General features: G+C 42.1%; 1 protein-coding gene across 2 annotated transcripts in view; it reads right to left on the reverse strand.

Moving 5' to 3' along the window:
• The window catches only part of fip1l1a (FIP1 like 1a (S. cerevisiae)), a 93,985-nt gene that overhangs the window by 9,153 nt on the left and 60,255 nt on the right, over positions 1-24,577 (reverse strand). Inside the window, exons 13-14 of one of the 2 annotated variants that reach the window (XM_068035335.1) lie at positions 22,311-22,366; positions 17,551-17,794 (exon numbers count right to left, since the gene is read on the reverse strand). In XM_068035335.1, coding sequence (XP_067891436.1) covers positions 17,551-17,794; positions 22,311-22,366 — 300 coding nt within the window. Of the gene's footprint in view, positions 1-17,546; positions 17,795-22,310; positions 22,367-24,577 lie in introns of those variants that run through there. The other variant, XM_068035346.1, reaches the window with a different exon arrangement.

Raw genomic sequence — 24,577 nt, forward strand, 5'->3', positions numbered from 1 at the left:
CGAAAATTTCCCCTCTCTACTCTTTACACTACTACTATTCCAGTCTATATTTGGATAGTTAAAATCCCCCATTATAACTACTCTATGATTTAGACTTTATTACTTCCTCCCTTACTCTGACCCCACCTAATAACTTACTATTCCCTACTCTGGTGCTATCTATCGCTCCCAGTATTCTATGCACCTTGGTATTCCTCTCTGATATTTCCTCCTGGTTCCCACACCCTGCCCAGCCCGTACAGGTCCCATCTCCCCCAGAGCCAGTCCCAATGTACCAAGACTCTAAAGCCCTCCCTCCTGCACCATCTTTCCAGCCACACATTCATCTGCTTTATCCCCTACTTTTAAACTCACTTGCACGTGATACTGGGAGTAATCTGGAGATTACTACTTTTGAGGTCCTGCTTGCTAATTTCCTATTGGCCTCCCTAAATTCTGACTGCAGGACCACATCCCTCTTTCTGCCTATGTCATTCGTAATAATGTGTACCAAGACTGCTGGCTGTTCATCATCACCCCCTCAGGGTGCTCTGTAGCCGTTCAGTGACATCCTTGACTCTGGCACCAGGGAGGCAACACACCATCCTGGATTCAGGTCTGCAGCTGCAGAAACACTGTCAATTCCCCTATCGAATCTTCTATCACTACTGCTCTTCCAGTTTTCCTTCTACACCCCTGTACAACCATCATTCTCATCAGTATTCAGAACTGAATACTGGTTGGAGACTGGGATGCACTCAGGGGACTCCTACACTATCTGCTAGTTTCTTCTTTCTGGTGGTCACCCATTCCCTCTCCCTGCATACTCTTAAGCTGTGGGGTGATCACATCTATAAACATGCTATCCACAAAGCTCTCAACCTCACGGATGCATCGCAGTGCAACCCGGAGCTTGACCTGCTGCAACTGACGACACTCTCTGCACAAATGGTTATCCAGGACATGGGAAGAATCCAGGAGATCCCACATAGCACGGGATGTGCACACTACAGGTTGCAGCAGCCCTGTCATTCTTCAAAATGTTCAACACTCATTCTGCAGCTTGTTGTTACACTTTTATTGGGCTGAGATAGTTCATTTACTTGTATTCATAATATTTTGCTCAAAAGACAAGAATGGCCATCAGGCAAGAGTTAGATCCATAATTTCAGGCTTTTAACAGGTACAAAAGCAATTTTCTGAAGTGATCAAAACTTTCCAGATGGATTCAATTATTCCTAGGGGAGAAACTCGAAACAAATACTGGCAGTGGAATTACTGGGAAACAACAAAGTAAGCAGGTCAGAGTTTGTTTTACATTGGTAGACAACACTCCACCATGCAAAGTCCCATCTACCAGTCATATCACACGATACAAGCCTATTAATATCAACATTATTTAGATTTAGATTCAGTTGCCAAGTCAGACCCATTTGCAGCATTTAATTTTGTTAAAGTAGCAAAATTGTTGGGTAAAGTAATTTATTGTTCACCTTGTACTTTTCTTAAAAAGAGGTCTTCACTACAGTGACCAAAATTAGCTTTAAAAAGTCCCTGGTCATTTTTTTTTTTAAAGCTAAGTTGCTGAAGCAGATAGAAAAACAAAATGAAGCACATTTCTGTAACCTGTCTAGCAACAACACTGCATTGCTACAAGTGAACGGGTATGTGCAAGGAATAAATGTTGTTAAATCCTTCAGATATGGACATTGGCAAAATACATTTTAGAAATGACAAATGCATTTTTAAAAAAAGACTATTTTAAAAGAACTCTCGAGTCCAGATGGCCAACTCTGGTCAAAATTCTTCAATTCCAGAAATGGTACTATGGCTATGATTCATAGAAAGCAAAACATGTTTCAGACATCAAGAATGCTCAGCGTTTGACTGCTGAAGGAAGTTGACTTGTAGGAGTCAGTTTGCTTAGAAATAACATGTGGCTTTGAGCACTCTCAATGTGTAAAGCTGCCAAGCTATAAAGGAAGCCAAGAGAAGCAATCAACAGCATTCCAGCACTCGCTGAAAAGGCATTTCCTCAATTAGCAAATTCAAACCTTAGATATATTTCCTATGACAAATGCTTTCAGTAATATTTAGTCATTAATACATTTATTAGACATTAGAGCAGTCGTGCTGACAGGAAACCAATAGTTTACTGATTATGCAGCATTTTAATGCTGGCAATGAAATGACATTTCAAATTTCTCTGGAGGAAATAAAAACTCATGAGTGTGGCATTAAAAAGAAAATATTGAAACCATTCACTAGAAGATACAAGTTTCAAAGATTATTAAAAAGCAAACAGATTAAGAGCAAATATGGTCTCAAGACTATTGATCATTACAGATTTAATAGCCACAATGAAGGAAGAATAAAACAACATTGTGAACCACAAAGATTAAATCTTTTTAAACGGTAGTAGTAAGAATTCTGGTCACAAAATATTTTGTGATTGGATTATTTTCACTATTTGAACAAACTACTTTTTGATGTCTGGCTGAGATTTTCAAAAACCTGCTCATCTTTACACACCTTGTGCATAGGATGAACAGGTCAGAGGATCTCCTGAAGGCTTTGCTACTGGGCTTAGCTGAATCAACCATGCATGTCAAGGATGTGAAGACAGACGGGGCGGGGAGGAGCTGAACTGAACACAAGTAAAAGTAAGCAGAAAGTGAGAAGTAGAGCAGAGATTTTTTTCCTTTCACCTCTGATGAATAGCAATTGAAGTCACTTTTATGTTTTTCCCAACCGGTGAGGGCAGCCTCTTACAAAGTTTGGGCACCCTGTTTTACTTTACAAGGTTTTATGTTGTACAGATGGCTGGGCATCAGACAAAGTCCCATGTAACTCAAACTACAAGGACCTCTTCTCACACCAGCCCGCCAATTAAATGACAAGTCTGTCCCATCCAAAAGTTAACATCTGGTAAATTGCAAATAACTTAAACTTGGGTTGTCGTACTCAATACAACACCAGTTGCAGAAAGATTTGAGCAACTTGGCAAATACCATATTGTCATTCTTCATGATAACCTGGGTGTGGACTAAACATCTAAACATTTTTATTTATTCTTTCATGGAATGTGGACGTCACTGGCAAGGTCAGCATTTGTTGCCCATCCCTAATTGCCCTTGGCAACTGAGTGACTTGCTAATCCATTTCAGAGGGCAGTTAAGAGTCAGTCACATTGCTGTGGGTCTGGAGTCACATGTAGGCCAGACCAGGTAAGAACAGCAGATTACCTTCTCTAAAGGACATTAGTGAACCAGATGGGTTTTTATGACAATGGATGATGGTGACTAGCTTTCAATTCCAGATTTTTCTTAATTCAAATTTATTTATTAATTGAATTTAAATTCCACCAGCTGCCATGGTGGGATTTGAACCAGTATCCTCAGGGCATTAGCCTGGGCCTCTGGATTACTAATTCAGTGACATTATCAACACGCCATTGTCTCCACCATGGGCAAGCCATATCAGAGACCTTGCCTAGCAATCTTCCTCTGACTATGAGATTCCTCGTTTCAGTTGGACAATGTTGCAGTTCAGGATACAGTGCAGTTTTTGATCCTTACCACTGTTCCGTAATTTTTTTTGTATTATTCTTTCGTGGGATGTGGGTGTCGCTGGCTGGGCCAGCATTTATCGCTCATCCCTAACTGCCTTATTCATCAGTGGTGAGCTGCCTTCTTGAACCGCTGCAGTCCATGTGGGGTAGGTACACCCACAGTGCTGTTTGGAAGAGAATGCCAGGATTTTGACTCAGTGACAGTGAAGAACGGCGATATAGTTTCAAGTCAGGATGCTGTGTGGGAACTTGAAGGTGGTGATGCCATGCATCTGCTGCCCTTGTCCTTCTACGTGGTAGCGGTCACAGGTTTGCTGTCGAAGGAATGTTGGTGAATTGCTGCATTGCATCTTATAAATGGTACACACTGCTGCCACTGTGCATCAGTGATGGAGGGAGTGAATGATGAAGGTGCTTCATGGGGTGCCAATCAAGTGGGCTGCTTGGTCCTGGATGGTGTGGAGCTTCTTGAGTGTTGTTGGAGCTGCACTCATCCAGGCAAGTTGAGATTATTCCATCTCATTCCTGACTTGTGCCATGTAGATGGTGGACAAGCTTTGGGGAGTCAGCAGGTGAGTTACTTGCTGCAGAATTCCCAGCCTCTGACCTGCTCTTGTAGCCACAGTACTTATATGGTTGGTTCAGTTCAGTTTCTGGATGTTGATAGTGGGGGATTCAACGATGGTAATGCCATTGAACATCAAGGGAAGATGGTTGGAATCTCTCTTGTTGGAGATAGTCATTGTCTGGTACTTGTTTGGCATGAATGTAACAGGTCACTTATCAGCCCAAGCCTGAATGTTGTCCAGGTCTTGCTGCATATGGACATAGACTGCTTCATTATCTGAGGAGTCGCGAATAGTGCTGAACATTGTGTAAAATTCAGCGAACATCCCCACTTCTGACCTTATGATGGAGGGAAGGTCATTGAAGCGGTGAAGATGGTTGGGCTTAGGACACTACCCTGACAAACTCCTGCAGTGATGTCCTGGGACTGAAATGATTGACCTCCAACAATCACAACCATCTTCCTTTGTGCTAGGTAGAACTCCAACCAGTGGAGAGTTTTCCCATTGACTCTAGTTTTGCTAGGGCTCCTTGATGCCAAACTCGGTCAAATGCTGCCTTAATGTCAAGGGCAGTCACTCTCACATCACCTCTAAAACTGACGGAAGTTTGCTCATTGATGGAATTTGGAAATCTACTGTAACACATACCACATGACTGACATAAGGCAAAAACATCATACACATTATATAAAGATGGATTTATCCGCAACAGTATTTATCCACATCATCAAAATTGTTTAAGATGCAAATAAATTTTGTTCAGCCCTATCCAAAACCTCAATCACACCTACTTATATCATACAAATATATTTTCAGGCATCTCCCATAGTGGATTTATAGTGCCTGTTTAAAACATGAGTTTTCTTTTTATTTTAGATTAATCTTCTTTCTTACAGACCTTTTCTCAAGTTATTCACATGCATTTGCAAAAGATTTTCTCTCCTTGCTTCCCACAATGGTTTTCAGTTCTTGCTGAAAATGCCATTGAGGATTTTGCTCACAGTCAAGTCTTTAACCACCAGCACCTTGAACAAGTTGCCACTCCATGGAAGGGACCTGGGTGACCCATACAAGCCAGTGTCAGAGCTCAGCATCAAATCCATGCCATAAACACTGCTTTCCAGACCGGACAGCATCAGTTCCCCTTCAGTGACAGAAATAAAATCTTAACTCAATATCTTCAGCTTAGTATTTTTATTTAATGGCTTACATTATACAAAGTGTTGAATACCTGGCCAGAACATAGTTATATATACACCAATCTCAGTGAGGAGGCAAACTGGTAGCTGAAAGCAGTTTTAAAAAGATTGAGAAATTTGACTGAGTATCTTTTTAAGAGCATCTCTTCCCACTTCGGCACCTTTAGCTTTGGAGTGCCCAAGGATCTATCCTTGGTCCCCTATTTCTCGTCAAAATACTGCCCCTCCACAATAACATCCCAAAATGTGTAAGGTTCCACATGCGCAAAGACGACACCTAGCTATTTTATTTTATTTAGAGATATAGCACTGAAACAGGCCCTTTGGCCCACCGAGTCTGTGCCGACCATCAACCACCCATTTATACTTATTCTACACTAATTCCATATTCCTACCACATCCCCACCTGTCCCTATATTTTCCCTACCACCTACCTATACTAGGGGCAATTTTATAATGGCCAATTTACCTATCAACCTGCAAGTCTTTGGCATGTGGGAGGAAACCGGAGCACCCAGAGGAAACCCACGCAGACACAGGGAGAACTTGCAAACTCCACACAGGCAGTACCCAGAATTGAACCCAGGTCGCTGGAGCTGTGAGGCTGTGGTGCTAACCACTGCGCCACCCTATTCCTCACCACCGCCTCGGATTCGTCATGCTGCTTGTCCAACACAAGCAGAAATTTCCTCCGACTAAATACTGGGAAGACCAAAGCTATGGTCTTCAGTTCCTGCCACAAACTCCGTTCCCTAGCCACGAACTCCATCTCTCTCCCTGGCCACTATCTGAGGTAAACCTTGGTGTCCTATTTGACCCCGAACCAACCCTATATCCTCTTCATTACCAAGACTGTATTCTCCTCTCTAGCATCGCATGCATCCATCCCATCTCAGGTCATCTGTTGCTGAAACTCTCATCCATACCTTTGTTCCCTTTACAGTTGACCATTCCAATGCTCCCCTGGCCCTTGCACCCTCTGTAAACTCAATCTTGAAAACTTTTGCTGTCCGTTTCCAAACTCAAGTGCACTTCACCTATCACTTCCATGCTCGCTGACTACATTGGTTCCAAGTCTGGTAAAGCCTCAATTTTAAAATTCGCATCTTTGTTTTCAAATCCTTCCATGGCCTCAACCTATCTCGTCTCTGTAACCTCCTCTAGCCGTACAACCCTCATATCGCTGCACTCCTCCAGTTCTGTCTGGCCTTATTGATTTTCTTTGTTCCACCATTGGTGGCCAAGGCTTCATCTGCCAAGACATTAAGCTCTGGAATTCCCTTCCTAAACCTCTAAAGCTCTCTATCTCTCTCTCCTCCTTTAAAGATGTTCCTTAAAACCAAGTTTTTGGTGACCTGCCCCAATATCTCCTGGTGTCCCTCAGTGTCAGATTGTGTTTGATAATTGCTCCTGTGAAGTATTTAAGAGATTTCACTATGTTAAAGCTGCTCTATAAATGAAAATTGTCACGTGTTGGTGGTTTATGACTGGTAGCTTTCCCCACCCATCTATTTTTGAGTAAATCAGAAACTATGAAACCAATAGCTATTACTTGTTAAGTATGCTGGATACTTTTGCAATCGCGATACTCAAACGCTGCATTACTTTGTGATACACCAATACCCTCTAGACACACAATTTTTAAGGGTCATACCAAACTATAAGGCTAGGGAACAACATTTACAGCAAAAAGACTACAGCAGGGGCAGATCAGATATGGTACAACAAAACAGTCTGTCACAACAATGCTGCGATGAGCAGCTGCGATTTTACTGCCAATCAGGAACAGTCAGAATTGGAAGACTAATTTTTGTTGGAAACTGTGCAAGAAGTTTACTTTGTGCATTAAGCCTTCATGAATATCATACAAAATTAAGACTTTTTGTGTGAAGCTGATTCTATCTCTAACCATTCCTGTATTGAGAGACAATATTTTGAAACAACTGTTTATTGAAGGAAGAAATCATGGCTGTTTTTGTGGTAATTTGTTAACTGGAAGCACTGACCAGGAATTACATGGCAGCAAAAAAGCTAAAAACTAATGTTAGTGTGGCAAAGTGTGAAGTGTACAGTGCCTCAAAAGTGACACATCAATGCTTTTGAGAAGTCTTCGGCTTTAGTTTTATTTTTTCACCCACCTCTCTCTCTACCACCCCACCCCCCCAACATTCAGCTTGCTACAATCACATTGAGCCAACATTGTGAAATGAACAGGGTGCATGCCTAGGGCAACAAAGTCCAAAATCTTAATAGGTCACAGTGAAGTCAAAGTTCCTGGGAATGTTTGAAATATCCTCGATGAATGCATCTGTTCGGACTGCAGCTCAATGTGGGTTCTGAATTAACTTCTCCAAAAAACAACTAAGTTTGCAGTTTTCACAACTTGCAAATAGAATATTTGTGCCACGAATCAGTCACATTAATACTTTGCATCTGGGCTAAGATTCTTTAAAGCACACATCTCAGTGAGGTCAAATGCACCTCCCCCCAATGCACTCCCACCTCCTATAGGCAACAAATTTCAAACTGTATACACTCCTTCCAAATGTTGTCACCATGTTTCTGCATTCACTGATGCACGCATTTCTAGAAGGGTGTGGGGTGGGCGACAGTTCATCGAAAATTTTACATTAAATATACTACGTTCTAGTGAATTTTAAATACCTTTCTACTTAATGAATGTTACATTTTAAATATTAAAAATGTGACAGCTAGATTTCTCAACCCCAAACTTCCACCTCCTGTTCAGAGATAATCTCCGTCTCTAGAGCACCCCACCCCCTCAGTTAAGAGAGGCACTTGACACACTAGAAGCCACCTCAGCCCACAGAGACACTCTGCTTCCTTGTGTATCAATGCCTCCTCAGTGCCAATCACAGTTGCATTCACTGCCTGACAATTGCTTTGCACCAGAATCAGGCTCTGTGCTGTAGATGGGCAATTCCTATTTTATTGCAAGATCAGTAATTGTCACTTACATTTTTAGCTTCCTACCCTTCAAAATTGTACTGTAAGATTGAAGCTAATGAAATTTTATAGTTATCAAAGCGCCTCAATGAAGCACTGAACCTGTGAAATGGCAATATGGAGTACCTCTCGAGCACCCTCTTAGAAATTGCTTTTACAAACCATTCATGTCCATTCACAGACCTGCAGCATTATGCCACTTCAAAAAGAAAACATTATTGCTAATGGAACCATAGAATAGTACAGCACAGTAGGAGGCTATTTGACCTATCGAATCTGTGCTGGCTTTTCCAAAGAGCATTCCAGTTAGTTCCACTGCCCTGCTCTTTCCCCATAGCCCTGCAATTTTTTCTCTTTCAATAATTAATCCAATTTCCTTTTAAAGGCTTTTATTGCTTTGGTATCCACCAACCTGTAAGGCAGTGTATTTCAAATCCTAAATACCCATTGTGTAAAAAAAAAAAAGATTTTTCTCTTTGTCGTCCTTTTTTTGCCAATCACCTTAAATTTGTACTCTCTGGTTGGCGATCCTTCAACCACTGGAAACAGTTTCTTTTGATTTACCTGAGCTAGACCTTTCATGATTTTGAAAACCTCTGTTAAATCTCCTTTTAGGCTTCTCTGCTATAAGGAGAGCAACCCCAGCTTCTCTGGTCTAACCACGTCACTGTAATAATCTCATCCATGGAACCACTCTAATAAATTTCTTCTCTAAATTCACCAAAGCCTTCATGCCCTTCCTGAAGTGCAGTCCCAGAATTTGACAATACTCCAGCTGGGGCCAGACTATTATTTTTATAAAGGTTCAGCACCACTTCCTGGCTTTTGTACTCTATTCCTCTACTTATAAAGCTTAGAATCCCATCTGCTTTATTCACCCATCAGCATAGAGGGAAATTAGGAACATAGGAACATAAGAGCAGGAGTCGACCATTCAGCCCATTAAGCCTGCTCCGCCATTCAATTAGATCATGGCTGATCATCTACTTCAACGACACTTTCCCATGCTATCCCTATATCCCTTGATGTCATCGATATGCAGATAACTATCGATTTCTGTCTTGAACATGCTCGATGACGGAGCTTCCACAGCCCTCTGGGGTAGAGAATTCCAAAGATTCACCACCTTCTGGGTGAAGAAATTCATCATTATCTTGGTCTTAAATGGCCTACCCCTTATTCTTTTCTTTTAAAATTCATTCATGGCATGTGGGTGTCACTGGCCAGGCCAGCATTTATTGCCCATCCCCAATTGCCCTTGAGAAGGTGGTGGTGAGTTGCCTTCTTGAACTCCTGCAGTCCATGTGAGGTAAATACACCCACTCCAGGATTTTGACCAAGCGACAGAAGGAACGGCGATATAGGTCCAAGTCAGGATGATGTGTGACTTGGAGAGGAATTTGCAGGTGGTGATGTTCCCATGTAGTTGCTGCCCTTGTCCTTCTAGTTGGTAGAGGTTGCGGGTTTGGAAGGTGCTGTCTAAGGAGCCTTGGTGCACTGCTGCAGTGTATCTTGTAGATGGTACACACTGCTACCACTGTGCATTGGTGGTGGAGGGAGTGAATGTTTGTGGATGGGAAATACCATCATAGTTTTAGCTTTTTGGATAAATATAGTTTAAGTTCAAGTACATCATTCAGCCCCCTCAAGTCTGTCACACTATTCAATTCGATCATGGCTAATCTATACTTCAACTTCATTATACCCATCTTTGTTCCATATCTCTTGATAGATAGATTTTTGTTAGATAAGACTATTGCGGTTTTAAAAATTTCAATCCACCCTACATCCACAATCTTTTGAGTGAGCACGTTCCGCATTTCTACTTCCCTTTGTGTGAAAAATGCTTCCTGATTTCACTCCTAACTGGCCTAGTTGTAATTTGAAGGTTATACCCCTTTGTTCTGGATTCTTCTACCAGAGGAAATAGTTTCTCCATAGCTACCTTACTGAATTCCTTTATTAATTCAAGCACCGTGATTACATCACCCCTCAACCTTTTAAACTCAAGGGAATACAAGTCAACTTTATGCAACCTGTCCTGATAATTTAATTGTTTAAGCCCTGGTATTGTTGAGGTGAAGCTGCTGTGCACCTACTCCAAGGCACATACATCTTTCCTCAGATTCAGTGCCCAAAACCTCCAGCATGATGTCACCACATCTTCCCCTCCTCTTCCAGCATTCTCTCCATAACACCCTAGTCCATTCCTCAATCACCCCCAACACACCCTCCCCTTCCCATGGCACCTTTCCACGCGAGTGAGGGAGATGCAACATTTGTTCTTTTACCTCCTCGCGCCTCACCGTCTAAGGCCCCGAGCACTACTTCCAGGTGAAATAGCGATCTAGATGTACTCTTTCAATTTAATATACTGTATTCACGGCTTACAATACAATCTGCTCTACACTGGAGAGACCAAACGCAGATTGGGTGACCACTTTGCAAAACACCTCCATTCTGTCCGCAAGCATGACCTTGAGCTACTGGTCACCTGTCATTTTAATTCTCTGCCTTGCTCTTGTACTGACTTCTCTATCCTCAGCCTAATGCAGCATTCCAATGAAGCTCAATGGAAGCTCCAGGAACAACACCTCAACTTTTGGTTAGGTACTTTACAGGTTTCTGGGCTCACTGAGTTCAACAATTTCAGACCGTAATCTCTGGCCCCATTTTGTTTTGTTTTCTTTGTATGTTTCGGTCTTGCCCTTGTTTTTGCTTTTAGACGGCAGCTGTTTATCATTCTGCCACTGACACCTGCTCTAGACACATATTTTGTTTGTTTCTGTTCTTGCCACTCTCTTTGGCCCTGCATGACTAATTCCTTTGTAATTTAATCCCTACGGTCTTCCACCCTATCACAGAACAAAGAACAGGAACAGGCCATTCGGCCCTCCAAGCCTGCGCCAATCTTGATGCCTGCCTAAACTAACACCTTCTGCACTTCCGGGGCCCATATCCCTCTATTCCCTTCCTATTCATATATTTGTCAAGATGTCTCTTAAACGTCGCTATCGTATCTGCTTCCACCACCTCCCCTGGCAGCAAGTTCCAGGCACTCACCACCCTGTGTGTAAAAAACTTGCCTCGCACATCCCCTCTAAACTTTGCCCCTCGCACCTTAAACCTATGTCCCCTAGTAACTGACTCTTCCACCTGGGAAAAAGCTTCTGACTATCCACTCTGTCCATGCCCCACATAACTTTGTAAACCTCTATCATGTCGCCCCTCCACCTCCGTTGTTCCAGTGAAAACAATCCGAGTTTTTCCAACCTCTCCTCATAGCTAATGCCTTCCAGACCAGGCAACATCCTGGTAAACCTCCTTAGACTTATCCTTTTGTTCTTTTTCCCCACCTTCTCCCATTTCACCTGCTTAAAACCTATTACATTTTTATTTTTCCCCAGTTCTGATGAAAGGTTATCAACCAGAATCGTTAACTCTGTTTCTCTCTCCACTGATGCTGCCAGACCCACTGAGTATTTCCTTTGCTCCATTCACAACATGGTGGTACCCTCACTGGGCTGCACAGCATTCAAGAATAAAAAAGGGATCTAGACCAGTAAAGTCAAGTGGGGTGGAGGGGGAAACCACTCTGCTGGATTAACATCTGCTGCTACTGAGGCCTTTCATAAATGCAGCCCCCTCGTTGCGACACAGAGCCTCCAACTTTGATGGCCCCATGGCCTGTCACAGGGAGACCATCTGCACTGAGCTAGCAGCCTCTGTATATGCCCGGGTGCAACTCAATCGACGGCAAGGCATCAGGCAGCAGTCCCACCATGGCCCCCCACTGCCAAGCCCATCACCACAGGGCCGGGGAAATTCAGCCCTTTGACTCCACTACTTGAATTACCACCTTTCCATTAATTACTTTTAATGGGGCATTTTGTGAGCATTCTCAAGTTTCTAAAGGTTATGTTGTGGAAAAAAGAAAATCCAACTGCAATCCAAAAATCGATAACTGAAAACTAAAGGTTGCAAAATACACCTGTGAGGCATTGGTGGTGTCATTTTAAGGCAGAACTGAACTTGCTCGAGACATGATCTGCTCTCTAAGATTTGCTACACCTGCCAAAAACTGCACAGCCTCAAGTCTATATCAGGATTCTCATTCATTATCCTTAAAATGCCTTGAGAATCCTGCTTTCCTCTTCCTAATGTGCTCATTTCAGTAAAAGGAGACGATATCCTGAAGTTTCTATATTAATCTTTCTCTTTTACCTGACATCTGGAGCTCTTTTCCACCTTTTCTCTTATTTCAAATGCAGCTTTTATAAATTAAGGGCCTCTTACTTTTCTTACCCATGACATGTGGTAGCAGCTCTGGCACAGATGGTAAGTAATTCAACTTCATCCAAATCGAGCCCTCCTCCCCCATTTAGAACAATTTTGGCATCATCACAGAGACTTTTCCTGGGCTGGTAGTCATTAAGATTCATTTTGGCCAGCTATCAGTGACCAGCCCTCCTCCTGGCCCCTGGAAGTTGCCCGACAAACAGATGTCCTATATGCTCTAGTTCATTATGCTTTCACAGCATAATTTGTAACACACACAGACTTACATTGCAGCAATCTTCATGCCTCCAAAATAAAAAGTACAAAATGCCCTCACACTCATTACTTGTTTTATTTGCACAACACAAAATACACCTAATGGACTGCAACCATTCAAATGAAACAGTGCAGACATGTACGTGCTTATATGGAATCCAAACCAGATCAGGTTCCCTGTGAAATCTCTGCATATACTCCAAGTTCCTGATACAGGAAATGATATAATGATAGTATTTTGCTCATAGACCCCACAATTACAAATACAAATCTGTGAAAAACAAAATCACAGGATTAAAAAGCCCAAATGGATAATATGAGGAGGCACTGCAGTAAACAAGTCTGTATCAAACTGAGTTTTAATAATCTGTGAACATTTGATAGAGTTGAATGCTGAAGCCGTTACATACATACCACCACAATAACAGTTCTGGAGGTGGACTGGAAGCCTGTTACAGCAGATGGCTGCAGGCTTTGAGTCACAGGGTGCACATTTCTCCATCGCCTCTGTCACTGCTTGGAAATTGTCCCAACACTGACTGCTGGACAGAATACCCCATTTTAATGAGATCCTTCATTTAGTAGAGAAGCAAAAGAAGCACAGCAGACAGGCTATCCCATCCCCTTGTTCACTGCAGCAGGTCCTTAGCTCTTTCAATCATAATTTTAGGTTTTGTAAAATTGTTAAACTTTTGGGTAAATCCAATCTAACTGAATTTTTTGATGAATTAACAGAGAAGGCTGATGAAGGGGATGCGGTAGATGTCATCTAAATGGATTTTAAGAAAGTGTTTGACAAAGTACCACATAAAAGTCAGGTTAACAAAATTGAGGCGCATGGAATAGGAGGGCCAGTGTCCAACTGGACAAAAAATTGGCTTAAGGACAGAAAACAGTGAGTCATAGTAAATGGCTGCTTTTCAGACTGGAGGACAGTAGACAATAGTGTCCCCCAAGGGTCAGTGCTGGAACCAGTTTTTTTTTCAAGACAGTCATCAAGGGGACATTGAAAGAACTGGTTTGGCAACAATATTTACTGGTTGTCACATGACAAGTTAAAAATAGAACAGAAACCCTGATAACAGAAGATGTGGGCAGAGAAGTGACAGGCGCCCCTTGATTGAGCAAACCCAGAAGCAGCAGTGTGCACCTGAGAGAGCAGCAAACTCAAGCTTTTGGTCAGCGTCTGTGTGTTTTACCTTCTGGAGTGAGCAGCTGATAAAGTTAGCCTGCTGCTGCTGAAGTGAAGGAAGACCACCACAACCCAGCTCACTTTCCAGCAGAAGTCCACTGTATCAATTCACCTTGTCTCCTGTCTTCGAGGAAAAGCCTGCTAAAGAGATTCTCAACGCTGCCTGAACAGAACTGTTCTAAAAGATCCCAGTGACCTGTCTACGTGTATTCGGAGGCTAGACTGTATGCCAGTTTTGAAACAATATACCTCATCTGCTGTTTTCTTCAAAAATGAGCAAGTAATCAGCCCAAATGTGGGGGGGTTTTGCCTGTAACAGAGCTCTGAATTTTAAAAATCTCTTATTTTTCCAGTTAACGTGTGTGTGTGTGTACGTGAGAGTGTGTGAGGGGCTAAGGTAAAAAGGGGACTTTAAAATTTAAATGTGTGTTTTGCTTTACTTCATTACTAGTTAAGACTTGTTCTATAATAAACAGATAATTTTGTCGTTCACTAAAGAAACTGGGTTAGTGTGTTCTATTTTCGGGAAAAATAGAGTATATGATTGACTGCATTAGTAAGTGAGAAAATTTAAAATGCATGTTGTTACCTGTGGAGAAGTGGAACTAGAACAAACAGCGCACTCCTCCCGCCTCGGTCATAACAGGATTGAGAGGGGAAGTGGAACTGAATGGACTGCTTCACGGGATGCTAGCCCAGACTCGATGGGCCGCATGGCCTCCTCCTATGCCATAATGACTCTGACTGTAAATGTCAGAGTGCTATAATACGGCACAGTTTATCTTGTATTATTTGAAGGACATCCTAACGTCTGTATTTGAAACCAATTCATTAGAATCCAGAAGCATAAAGTGATAAGGGAATTCAATAGGACAGGTACAGAGAAACTATTTCCTCTGGTCACAGACCCTAGAACAAGGGTCAGAATTTGAGCCATGCCATTAGGAGTGAAATCAGGAAGCACTTTTCCATGCAAACAGCATTGGAAATCCCATAAAAGGCTGTGGATGCTGAGTCAACTGAAATTGAGATTGATAAACTTTTGTTAGGCAAGAGTATCAAAAGAAAATGAGCAAAGGCAGAGTAAATATCAGTTGTGGTCTAACAGAATGGCAGAACAGGCTTCAGAGAATGAACGACCTACTCCCTCCTGTTACTATATACTTAGCAAAAGTGGAATTCCAGGCATTTACTAGTTCTCTTCGATTTTAGAGGGTGGGTACTCACTCCAGGGACTTGAGCACAAATTCCAGGCTGACACTCCAGTGCAATATTGGAGGGAGTACTGCATGTCAGAGGTTCTGTCTTTCAGATGAGATGTTAAAAGAGAGAGCCTGTCTCCTTGCTCAAGTGGACGTAAAAGATCCCATGAAACTATTTTTGGGGGGGGGGGGGGGGGGCGGGGTTCCTCCCTAGTGTCCTGGTCAAAGTTTATCTCTCAACCAACACCATAAATAGAATAGCTCAGTCATTATCACTTGGCTTTTTGTGGGAGCATGCCATGTGTAAATTTGCTACCATGTTTTCTACATTACAAGAGACTACAATATAAAATGCTTTGGGACATTCTGTGGTAGCGAAAGGCACTATACAAATGAAAGATATTTTTCTTTCAAGGTTGCTCTACAGTCTAAAGGATTAACTTGTAATTTTGAAATGTGTATGTGAATTTAGTATCCAGCAGTGAATAGGTTGACACACTTGTGCATTTTAAGGGATTTACGTATTGCTTTACTACTCAACGAACTACAGTAGGCACATTTTCCCCGACAATGTAAATATAATCATTTAACACAATGGCTGGAATTTTATGCTTACTGGACAGGAGCCATCAACCGACCGATAAGTCGGTGGCGAACCCTCCTCTGCTGGGCCTGGGGATCCAGACCGGATTTCTACGGTACCCAGGCCCCGAATCGGTCTGAGGCCAGACTTCCACTTCATTGAGGCAGGAAGTCCCGCCTAATGGCCGGCAGCTCTCAATCCCAGCAGTGCCACCGGGAGCAGTGGCCACTCCTGGGACTGCAACCCAGCTTCAAAGGTGAAGAGAAAGGACGGCCCTGGAAAAGAGGTAAGTTTTTGGAGCCTCGCCGGGGGTTATCGTTCGCGCCCCGACGAGGCAAGGGGGGCCATTTTAGGGGGCGGGCGGCGTGTTGGGGGTGGTTGGGCCAATATCTCAACACTTATGCAATTTTTTGTAAACACCACAAATGCCCCCGCAGTTATCCAACTATATCCATAAACCTTTAAGATAAATCTTCCATCTTCAAGAACAAAAAGATTATCTACAAATTGTACAGAAGACTCCCCTTAACACCCAATATCCTGCAGCAAGTAAAATCTATTTTGGCCCAGCTGTTCATAGTAAGCAAATAGCAATGAAACTACATATGCACATCTCAATTTTTTTGTAATAAAAGCAAAATTCCTCGGATGCTGGAAATCTGAAATAAAAACAAGAAATGCTGGAAATACTCAGCAGGTCTGGCAGCATCTTCTCAATTTTTTGTGTTCGTTCATGGGATTTGGGAGTCACTGGCAAGGCCAACATTTATTGCCCATCCCTAATTGTGCCTCAAGAAGGGCACTATTCAAGCTGTAAATGTACATTATTAAATTCATCTTTGAGTCTAACTTTCGTCCTCAATTTCTTCCTCGATTCCCCATAGGAGTTGCTTAATTCCACATATCCTCTCTCTGTCAGGAGACAAATGTATCCATGGGCTTCTCCCAGACCATCACCCATGCCATTCCATGAGCAGCAAAGTACAATGACACAGCCAAAAGCATCAGCATCTGCAGTCTGGTACTTTATTGAAGTAAGAGTTCTGTTCTTAGACCATCTCAGTGAAATTTGCAAACTTCACAAACCTTCATTAATAGCTCTGATGCTTTATTAAGGCTAGTTATACTGCCACTTTTGCATCTATTTTACAAACTTAGTACCAAGCTCCTTTAATAAGTGAATACAGACAATACCACCTGGAAACCCCAATAAAAGTTAGCCACCTGGGGAATAGAACTCCATGCTTTTGCTGAATTCTAAACTGGTGGGCAAAGTGCAAGTCAAAGCCTGTCAATACAGCCCCAGTCTCTCTGGTTGCATTTTGCACTCCAATGCTAGTTATCTGAGACGAGCAGGGTTATTTAATTGAAACAAAAAAATGCTATTGAATGCTCTGGTCTAACAGCCAGGACGGAGCATCACCACCTTTTCCTTCGTTACGAGTCAACAGCTCAATTACTACAAGACATTTGGTCAGGCCTGATGTGCAGCAGTCAATCTATTAAAAAACAAGGACAATATCATACTACTCTTTTCACCAGCTCACCTAAATTAAATTAGAATTCGGCACAAATGAGCACAAAATCACATAGTAAATTGTGAAAAGCAGACTGCTTCCAAAGCAACCAACATGGAAGTTGAAAGACAATTGACCAATATACTTTAAGTGAGTGATATATGGTAAATAGTGCACTGTAAAGACTAAATGCAATAAATGATGTTTGGTAACTCACCCATTATAAACACTTGTACTGGGACTGCGGTCACGCTCGCGCTCATGGTCCCGTTCTCTGTCGCGATCTCGTTCTCTGTCCCTGGTGCGCTCTCGATCACGATCACGCTCTCTTTCCCTCTCTCTCCGGGGGTAATAATCCCAGTGGGGTTGCTGTTGCTGCGACACTTGTTTGTTGTTGTTATCAATTAAGGTACTCCAGGAAGAAGAAACTGGGATATTGGGATATGTTAGATTACCATAGTCTGAAAGACAGAAGTGTGAAATAAGAAATATAGCAGTCATTACTATCTTCCACTCTATTATATCGTCTAAGGTAATGAACTAACAACCTAAAGGCGGAGTTCAAATTCATTGGTCTGGAGTCTGCTGTAAAAACTAACGGTGCGGCTATCAGCACTAAGCATGCCAGAAAAACCACTAAGCATGTGGTTATTGAGGTGAGGCAGTCAAAAAATCAGCAATAGGAAGACCAACCATTTCTTACACTGCTATTGTCACAAGACAATTTAACCTGTGACGGTCAATGTTTGTGCAACTTCGCCACCTGCCTGTAATATGTGTCTAAAGACAGGGCAACCAACAGAAGGAGAATTTTATAGGATGGAGCAGACAGTACTTCAGAAGAGTCATGTAAAACAGAAAAGCAGAGTTGGACAGGAAGGTAGCTAATGATTAGTAGATTAATGGTAGGTAGCTAAGACTAGTTTATTTCTCTTGACAGGCTGTTAAACTAGGTCCTGGATTCTAAAATACAGAAACAGCAGCATCTCTCATGGACAAAATGTCACTTACTCACCAAATCTAGTGACAAAATTAGATAAACACAATTACAAATAAAGATCACCCTTCAGTTTCTCCAATAAAGTGATTCTCTGAAATTAACTTATGTCTATAGCTCCGTCTATCACTGTCAATTCCAATTCAGCTCTGACAGGATAATTAACAAAAAGCTTTTTGCAAAAAGTTGAGCAGTTGTGACTGCATGTATTATTCAGTTACAAAACGTTTAGTCAGTACCTGTAAGATTGTACTCCAGACTTGTTAGCAAAGGTGCACTTTTAATGTAATGTGATATGATACAGACAACATTCAAATGACATTGGCTACTCAGGTTATCTGCCTTCAAACTGTAAATGATGCATATTGCAGTTACTGATCTTTGGCATACTTGGTAAAACTTTTCCTTTAATCCAATTCACAGCAGGAAAAAAAAAAAATCATTTAATGACTGTTTCTAACATGGTCATCGAAACATAATAAATTTTACTATGTCTTCCCTGAGAGTTTTTAAAAATGCAAGTGCAGCAAGGATTTTGTTAAGGAATCGTAGACAGTTCATCATGGCTATCCATTATCTTATATTTACTAACTATTGTATATGAGTCAGCATCATCCTCTTTTTGCTAATATTGCTCAGCTCCATTACACAGTACTCATAAGGAGCTTACAGTGCTGACTTCTGGAGATTCCTTGGATTTTCTTGCCTGTTTTCACCTCAATACAAGTTCTGGAAAAATGTGATTCCAAATGGATAGCAGACGGCATTTAAATAGAAAAGTCCAGCAACTTTTAACATGAGCTTGTGTCCCATGTGAAAGTAATGCATGCCAGAGCATAGAAATCGAGACATTCCCTAAATGACTTTTGCCATTTTAAAATGAGTTTACATAACACGTGCTTAAATCGAACCTTGTTTTAAAATAACCTAGCGTGGGGGGCCACATGCAATTTTTGTCTTACATGGGGGGCTGGTGAGACAATTTCAGAAAGACAAAGGCATTAAAATGTATCTTACTATTAATCAAAACAACAAATGTGCATTTTTGTGAAGAACCTTTAAATGAGAAGTCTCATTTATTGACTTACTTTCTCGTCACTATGTTGGACATTGATTTAGTAAGATACCTGGCAATTTTTTGCATGCACTAGCAGCCAGTGTCTGCCCGCACACTTCTTGTAGCGATGCGTAGCATTCCAGACAGATGTCCATCTGGCAGGGATGATCTTGATTCCTCTCTTTCACAAGAACACAAAAAAAGGAGCAGAAGTAGACCATATGGCCCATCGAGCCTGCTCTGCCATTCAAAACAATCATGGCTGACCCTGGGCTTCAATTCCACTTTCCTGCCCGCTCCCCATATCCCTTAAATGTATTCAATGATGGAGCATCCACAACCCTCTAGGGTAGAGAATCCCAAAGATTCACAACCGTTTGAGTGTAGTAATTCCTCATCTCAGTCCTGAATGATTGACCCCTTATCCTGTGACTGTAGCCCCGCGTTCTAGATTCTCTGACCAGCGGAAACAATCTCTCAGCTTCTATTCTATCAAGCCCTTTCAGAATCTTGTATGTCTCAATTAGATCACTTTTCATTCTCCTAAACTCCAGAGAATATAGGCCCAAGTTACTCAGCCTCTCATCACAGGACAACCCCCTCATCCCAGGGACTAATTAGTAAATGTGTTGGTATATTCTTTCTTAAACGCGGAGACCAAAACTGCACACAGTATTCCAGGTGCGGTCTCGCCAAAGCCCTGTACAATTTTAGTAAGACTTCTTTATTCCTGTACTCCAATACCCTTGCAATAAACGTCAACATGCCATTTGCCTTCCTAATAGCCTGCTGCACCTGCCTGTTAACTTTGTGCATTCCTTGTATGAGTACCAGGTCTTTCTGAACACCAACACTTAACAGTTTTACAGCTTTTAAAATATATTGTGCATTTCTAATTTACGACCAAGGTGAACAACTTCACACTTCCCTACATTATACTCCATTTGCCATCTTGTTGCCCACTCACTTAGTCTGTCCATATCTCTTTGCAGCCTCTCGACATCCACCCCGCAGTTTGGCCCCAGTACTGATCCTTGAGCCACCCCACTATTCACTGCCCTCCACTCTCTCTGTCTGCCCCCCCCCTCCTCCCCCTCCCTCCCACTCTGCCCCCCCTCCTCCCTCTCCCTCCCACTCTGCCCCCCCTCCTCCCTCTCCCTCCCACTCTGCCCCCCCCTCCTCCCGCCCCCCTTCTGCCCCTCTGCCTCCGCCCCCCTCTCCCTCTCTGCCCCCCTCTGTGCCCCCACCCTCCCCCTCTGTGCCCCCACCCTCCCCTTCTCTGCACCCCACCCTCCCCACGCCCCACTTTCCCCCCCTCTCTCTGCGCCCTCCCTGACCATTGCTGAGAGTGAGAACAGCAGTTTCCAAACTTCGGAAAGCTTCGTGGTTTACCGGTGGGCTTTAAAAAAAAAAAAATCGGAACCCACTGGAAAACTCCGAATTGGTAGAAGTTCGGAAACCACTGTTCCCGCTCTCTGCATCTGTCAGCTGTAAATATGGAAAGGAGAGTTAATGAGCATTAGATAAAGATCTGAGCTTAGAAATTCAAATTCAGCTGTGAAACTGACAAGGCGATTTTTAAAAAAAGATTTTTTTTTTAATAAACGTCTGGTCGGAAAGAAGAAGCCAATGGGAAATTTCTCATCTCTGAAATTACCAGTCACAGACCTCAGAACCTTTTTTTTTTTTAAAACCAGGGGCACTGGTGTCAGTGTACGGATAACATTGCCGACCCCTGACATTAATGTACTTCAGATAAAGGAAACTGCCACCTCCATCTGTTTGGATATGCATATTCATCACTGCAAACCCACACAACTTAGTTAACTATTAGTGGCCTCTGAGGTCGCCTAGAAAAGCCACTCAGCTCTAAGAAAAAAAAATCAGCTAAGTTGCTCACCGTATTCTCATGCAAATAGCAAATAGAAATGGTTAGTAAGTGCAGGCTCGCCATCAACAGTCTCATCCAGAGAACAATTTAAAAAATGCATAAAAGTCATTTAACAAGAATTAGTATATAATCCAAAATGTATATCACATCATTTCTCAGTGATTAGATGCATACAAATCTTTAGTCAGAGTGAAGGAAGTTCCTTAATTTCATTTTCCAATGAAAATTTTTGAAGTACATTTCATTTAAGCCATGTACTTATGACATACTGGTTTGAGAGACCTTTTGATGCCACCTAATATGTTCCTTAGAATTATAGCACAGAAACAGTTCACTCAGTCCAACCTGCCCTTGAGTGTTTATTCCTCAAATGAGCAGTCGTCCTAATCCCATGTACCTGCTGTTCCCAAATCCCTTTAATAACCTATTCTTCAGCCACCTACCCAACGTGTTTTTAAATGTTGACAAGCTCTCTGCTTCAATCACTAACACTGGTACCTACTGAGTAAAAATATTTCTCCTGCTCTCTGCCTCAAAACTCTTCCATTTAATCCTGTATCCACATCTCCTTGTTCTAGACCCCTCAACTACTGGAAACACCCTGTTTCTATCTACTTTGTCCGATCCCTTTAAATCACTCCTTAATCTCCTTTGTTCTCATGAAAGCAGCTCTAATTTTGCTAAATCCATTTCCTTATTTTATATTTCATATCAGGCAAGCACCTTCATGAATTACTAAAAGGTACAGTCAGCAATTCACATTAATTCAAATCTTTCACACCATCAGGTTCAATATCTCATCCAAGTTAGCAGCTCTCAATTATGTCAATCACTCAGTACTGAAATAACCAAAAATATATTTTAAAAAATACTATTCTGGACCTAATAAAAAAGGTGGTATAGAAAGTTGCCAGACTTGCATTCAACTTAATTTCCATAGGAAAACCTCAATGTTCACAATGTTCAGAAACATATTTTTTTTCCTCAAATAACTCAAAATGCTTACAAGGCAAAACTGTAGGATGCACTTACCATTGCTGGCGTAACCAAATGGAGCAGCAGCACGGCTGTTGTAGGTTGGAGGTCCACTAGAAACCACAAAAAACAAAACCATGTTGTTATGTTTATACCGTAACACATGCCATGAGAAAACAAAGATGCACAGAACATTCAATACAGCTGTAGAAGTTCATCTCCAGATAGAAAATGCCATCCTTAAATTACATAGGAACGCAATGACATGATGGATGAGCAAACTGTCTTTCACCTCTAAATCCTGCCGAGAATAGTGGGACCAAAGTCCTCTTTTGTAAATGGCCATATGAAACTTGTTCAAGCAGTATCAACTTAGTTTCTGCTGGGCACAAGCCAAAGCACCACATTCCCCACAATGTAGCACAAATTAAACTGAGAATCTGCCTCGGCTAGGTATGGGTACGAATGGTGCACCATTGAACGTGCGTAAGCTAGTTCTTGAGTCAGTGTGTATCTTGGCTTACACTTAATATGCGTCACTATCGAACAGCACAGGGAGCATTAGATGAGTCACCATGCTCAACTCTCCTTCAAATCATATGCTATGCCTGATTAGTTCATGTGCTATATTGAAAGATGCTTTTTTGTAGTCTGCACATGGCTGTGCTATTCTTGAGCTGAAACAATTTACGCTAGTTGGCTGACAAAAACAAAGGGCTCAGTTTTAACTCTGTATGTGGATGAGTTTTAAATGAATTAAAATCTCACCCAAAATCATATCACAGAATCACAGAAGGGTTACAGCTCAGAAGGAGGGCATTCAACTATCACGTCCGTGCTGGCTCTCTGCAAGAGCAACTCAGCTAGTCCCACTCCCCCCACACCACCCTTTCCCCATAGCCCTGCAAATTTTCTCTCCTTGGGTAATTATCCAATTCCCTTTTGAAAACCATGCTTGAATCTGCCTCTACCACACTTAGGCAGTGCATGCCAGATCCTAATCCTGCTGCGTAAAAAAAATGTTCTTCATACCGCCATTGGTTCTTTTGCCATTCACCTTATATCAGTGTCCTTGGGTTGTTGACCTTTCTGCCAATGGGAGCAGTTTCTCCCTATCTACTGTCTGTACTTCTGAGGATTTTGAGCACCTCTATCAAAAATCTCTTCTGAACCTTCTCTTTAAGAACAGCCCCAGCTTCGCCAATCTATCCACATAACTGAAGTCCCTCATCCCCGGAACGAATCTCAAATCTCTTCTGCACCTAAAGCTTTCACATCCTTCCTAAAGTCCAGAACTGGACACAATACTCCAGATGAATGTTTTATAAAGGTTTATCATAACTTCCTTGCTTTTGTACTCTGTGCCTCCACTTATAAAGCCCAGGATCCCATATGCCTTTTTAACCATTCTCCCAACCTGCCCTGCAAACCTTCAATGATTTGTGCACATATACCTTCAGGTCTCTCTGTTCCTGCACCACCTTTAAAATTGTATCCTTTATTTTATATGGCATCTCCTTGCTCTTCCTACCAAAATGTTATCAATTCACACTTCTGTGTCCGCCCATTCCACTAGCCTACACCCTCTTGCAGTCTATCACCTATGCTCCTCACAGTTCACAATACTTGCAAGTTTTGCGCCAACAGCAGATGTTGAAATTATGCCCTGCGCACACAAGTCCAGGTCATTAATATAGATCAAGACAAGCAGTGGTCCTAGTTCCAACTTTGGGAATACCACAATCTATACCTTCCTCCAGTTTGAAAAACCGTTCACCACTGCTCTCTGTTGCCTGTCACTAAGCCAACTTCACATTCACACTGTCCCTTTTATTTCATGGACTTCGATTTTGCTGGCCAGCCTATTATGTGGCACTTTATCAAACACATTTTGGAAATCATGTACACCAGATCCACCACATTACCCTCATCAAAATACTCAATCAAGATAAACAAACATGATTTGCCTTCAACAAACCCATGCTGGCTTTCCTTAATTAATCTACACTTGTCCGAGTGACTGCTAAATTTGTCCCAAATTATTGTTTCTAAAAGCTTTCCCACCACCAAGGTTAAAACTGACTGGCTTGTAGTTGTTGGGTTTATCCTTGCATCTTTTTTTGAACAAAGGTGTCACACATGCAGTTCTCCAGTCCCGAGGCACCGTACCTAAATGTAACATTTCCAAGTTTGCAGACGACACAAAGCTGGGGGGACTGTGAGCTGTGAGGAGGATGCAAAGAGGCTCCAATGTGATTTGGACAAGTTGGGTGAGTGGGAAAATGCAATATAACATGGATAAATGTGAGGTTATCCACATTGGT

This window comes from Heterodontus francisci, chromosome 1 (genome assembly GCF_036365525.1).
Source record: "Heterodontus francisci isolate sHetFra1 chromosome 1, sHetFra1.hap1, whole genome shotgun sequence".
NCBI lineage: Eukaryota > Metazoa > Chordata > Chondrichthyes > Heterodontiformes > Heterodontidae > Heterodontus > Heterodontus francisci.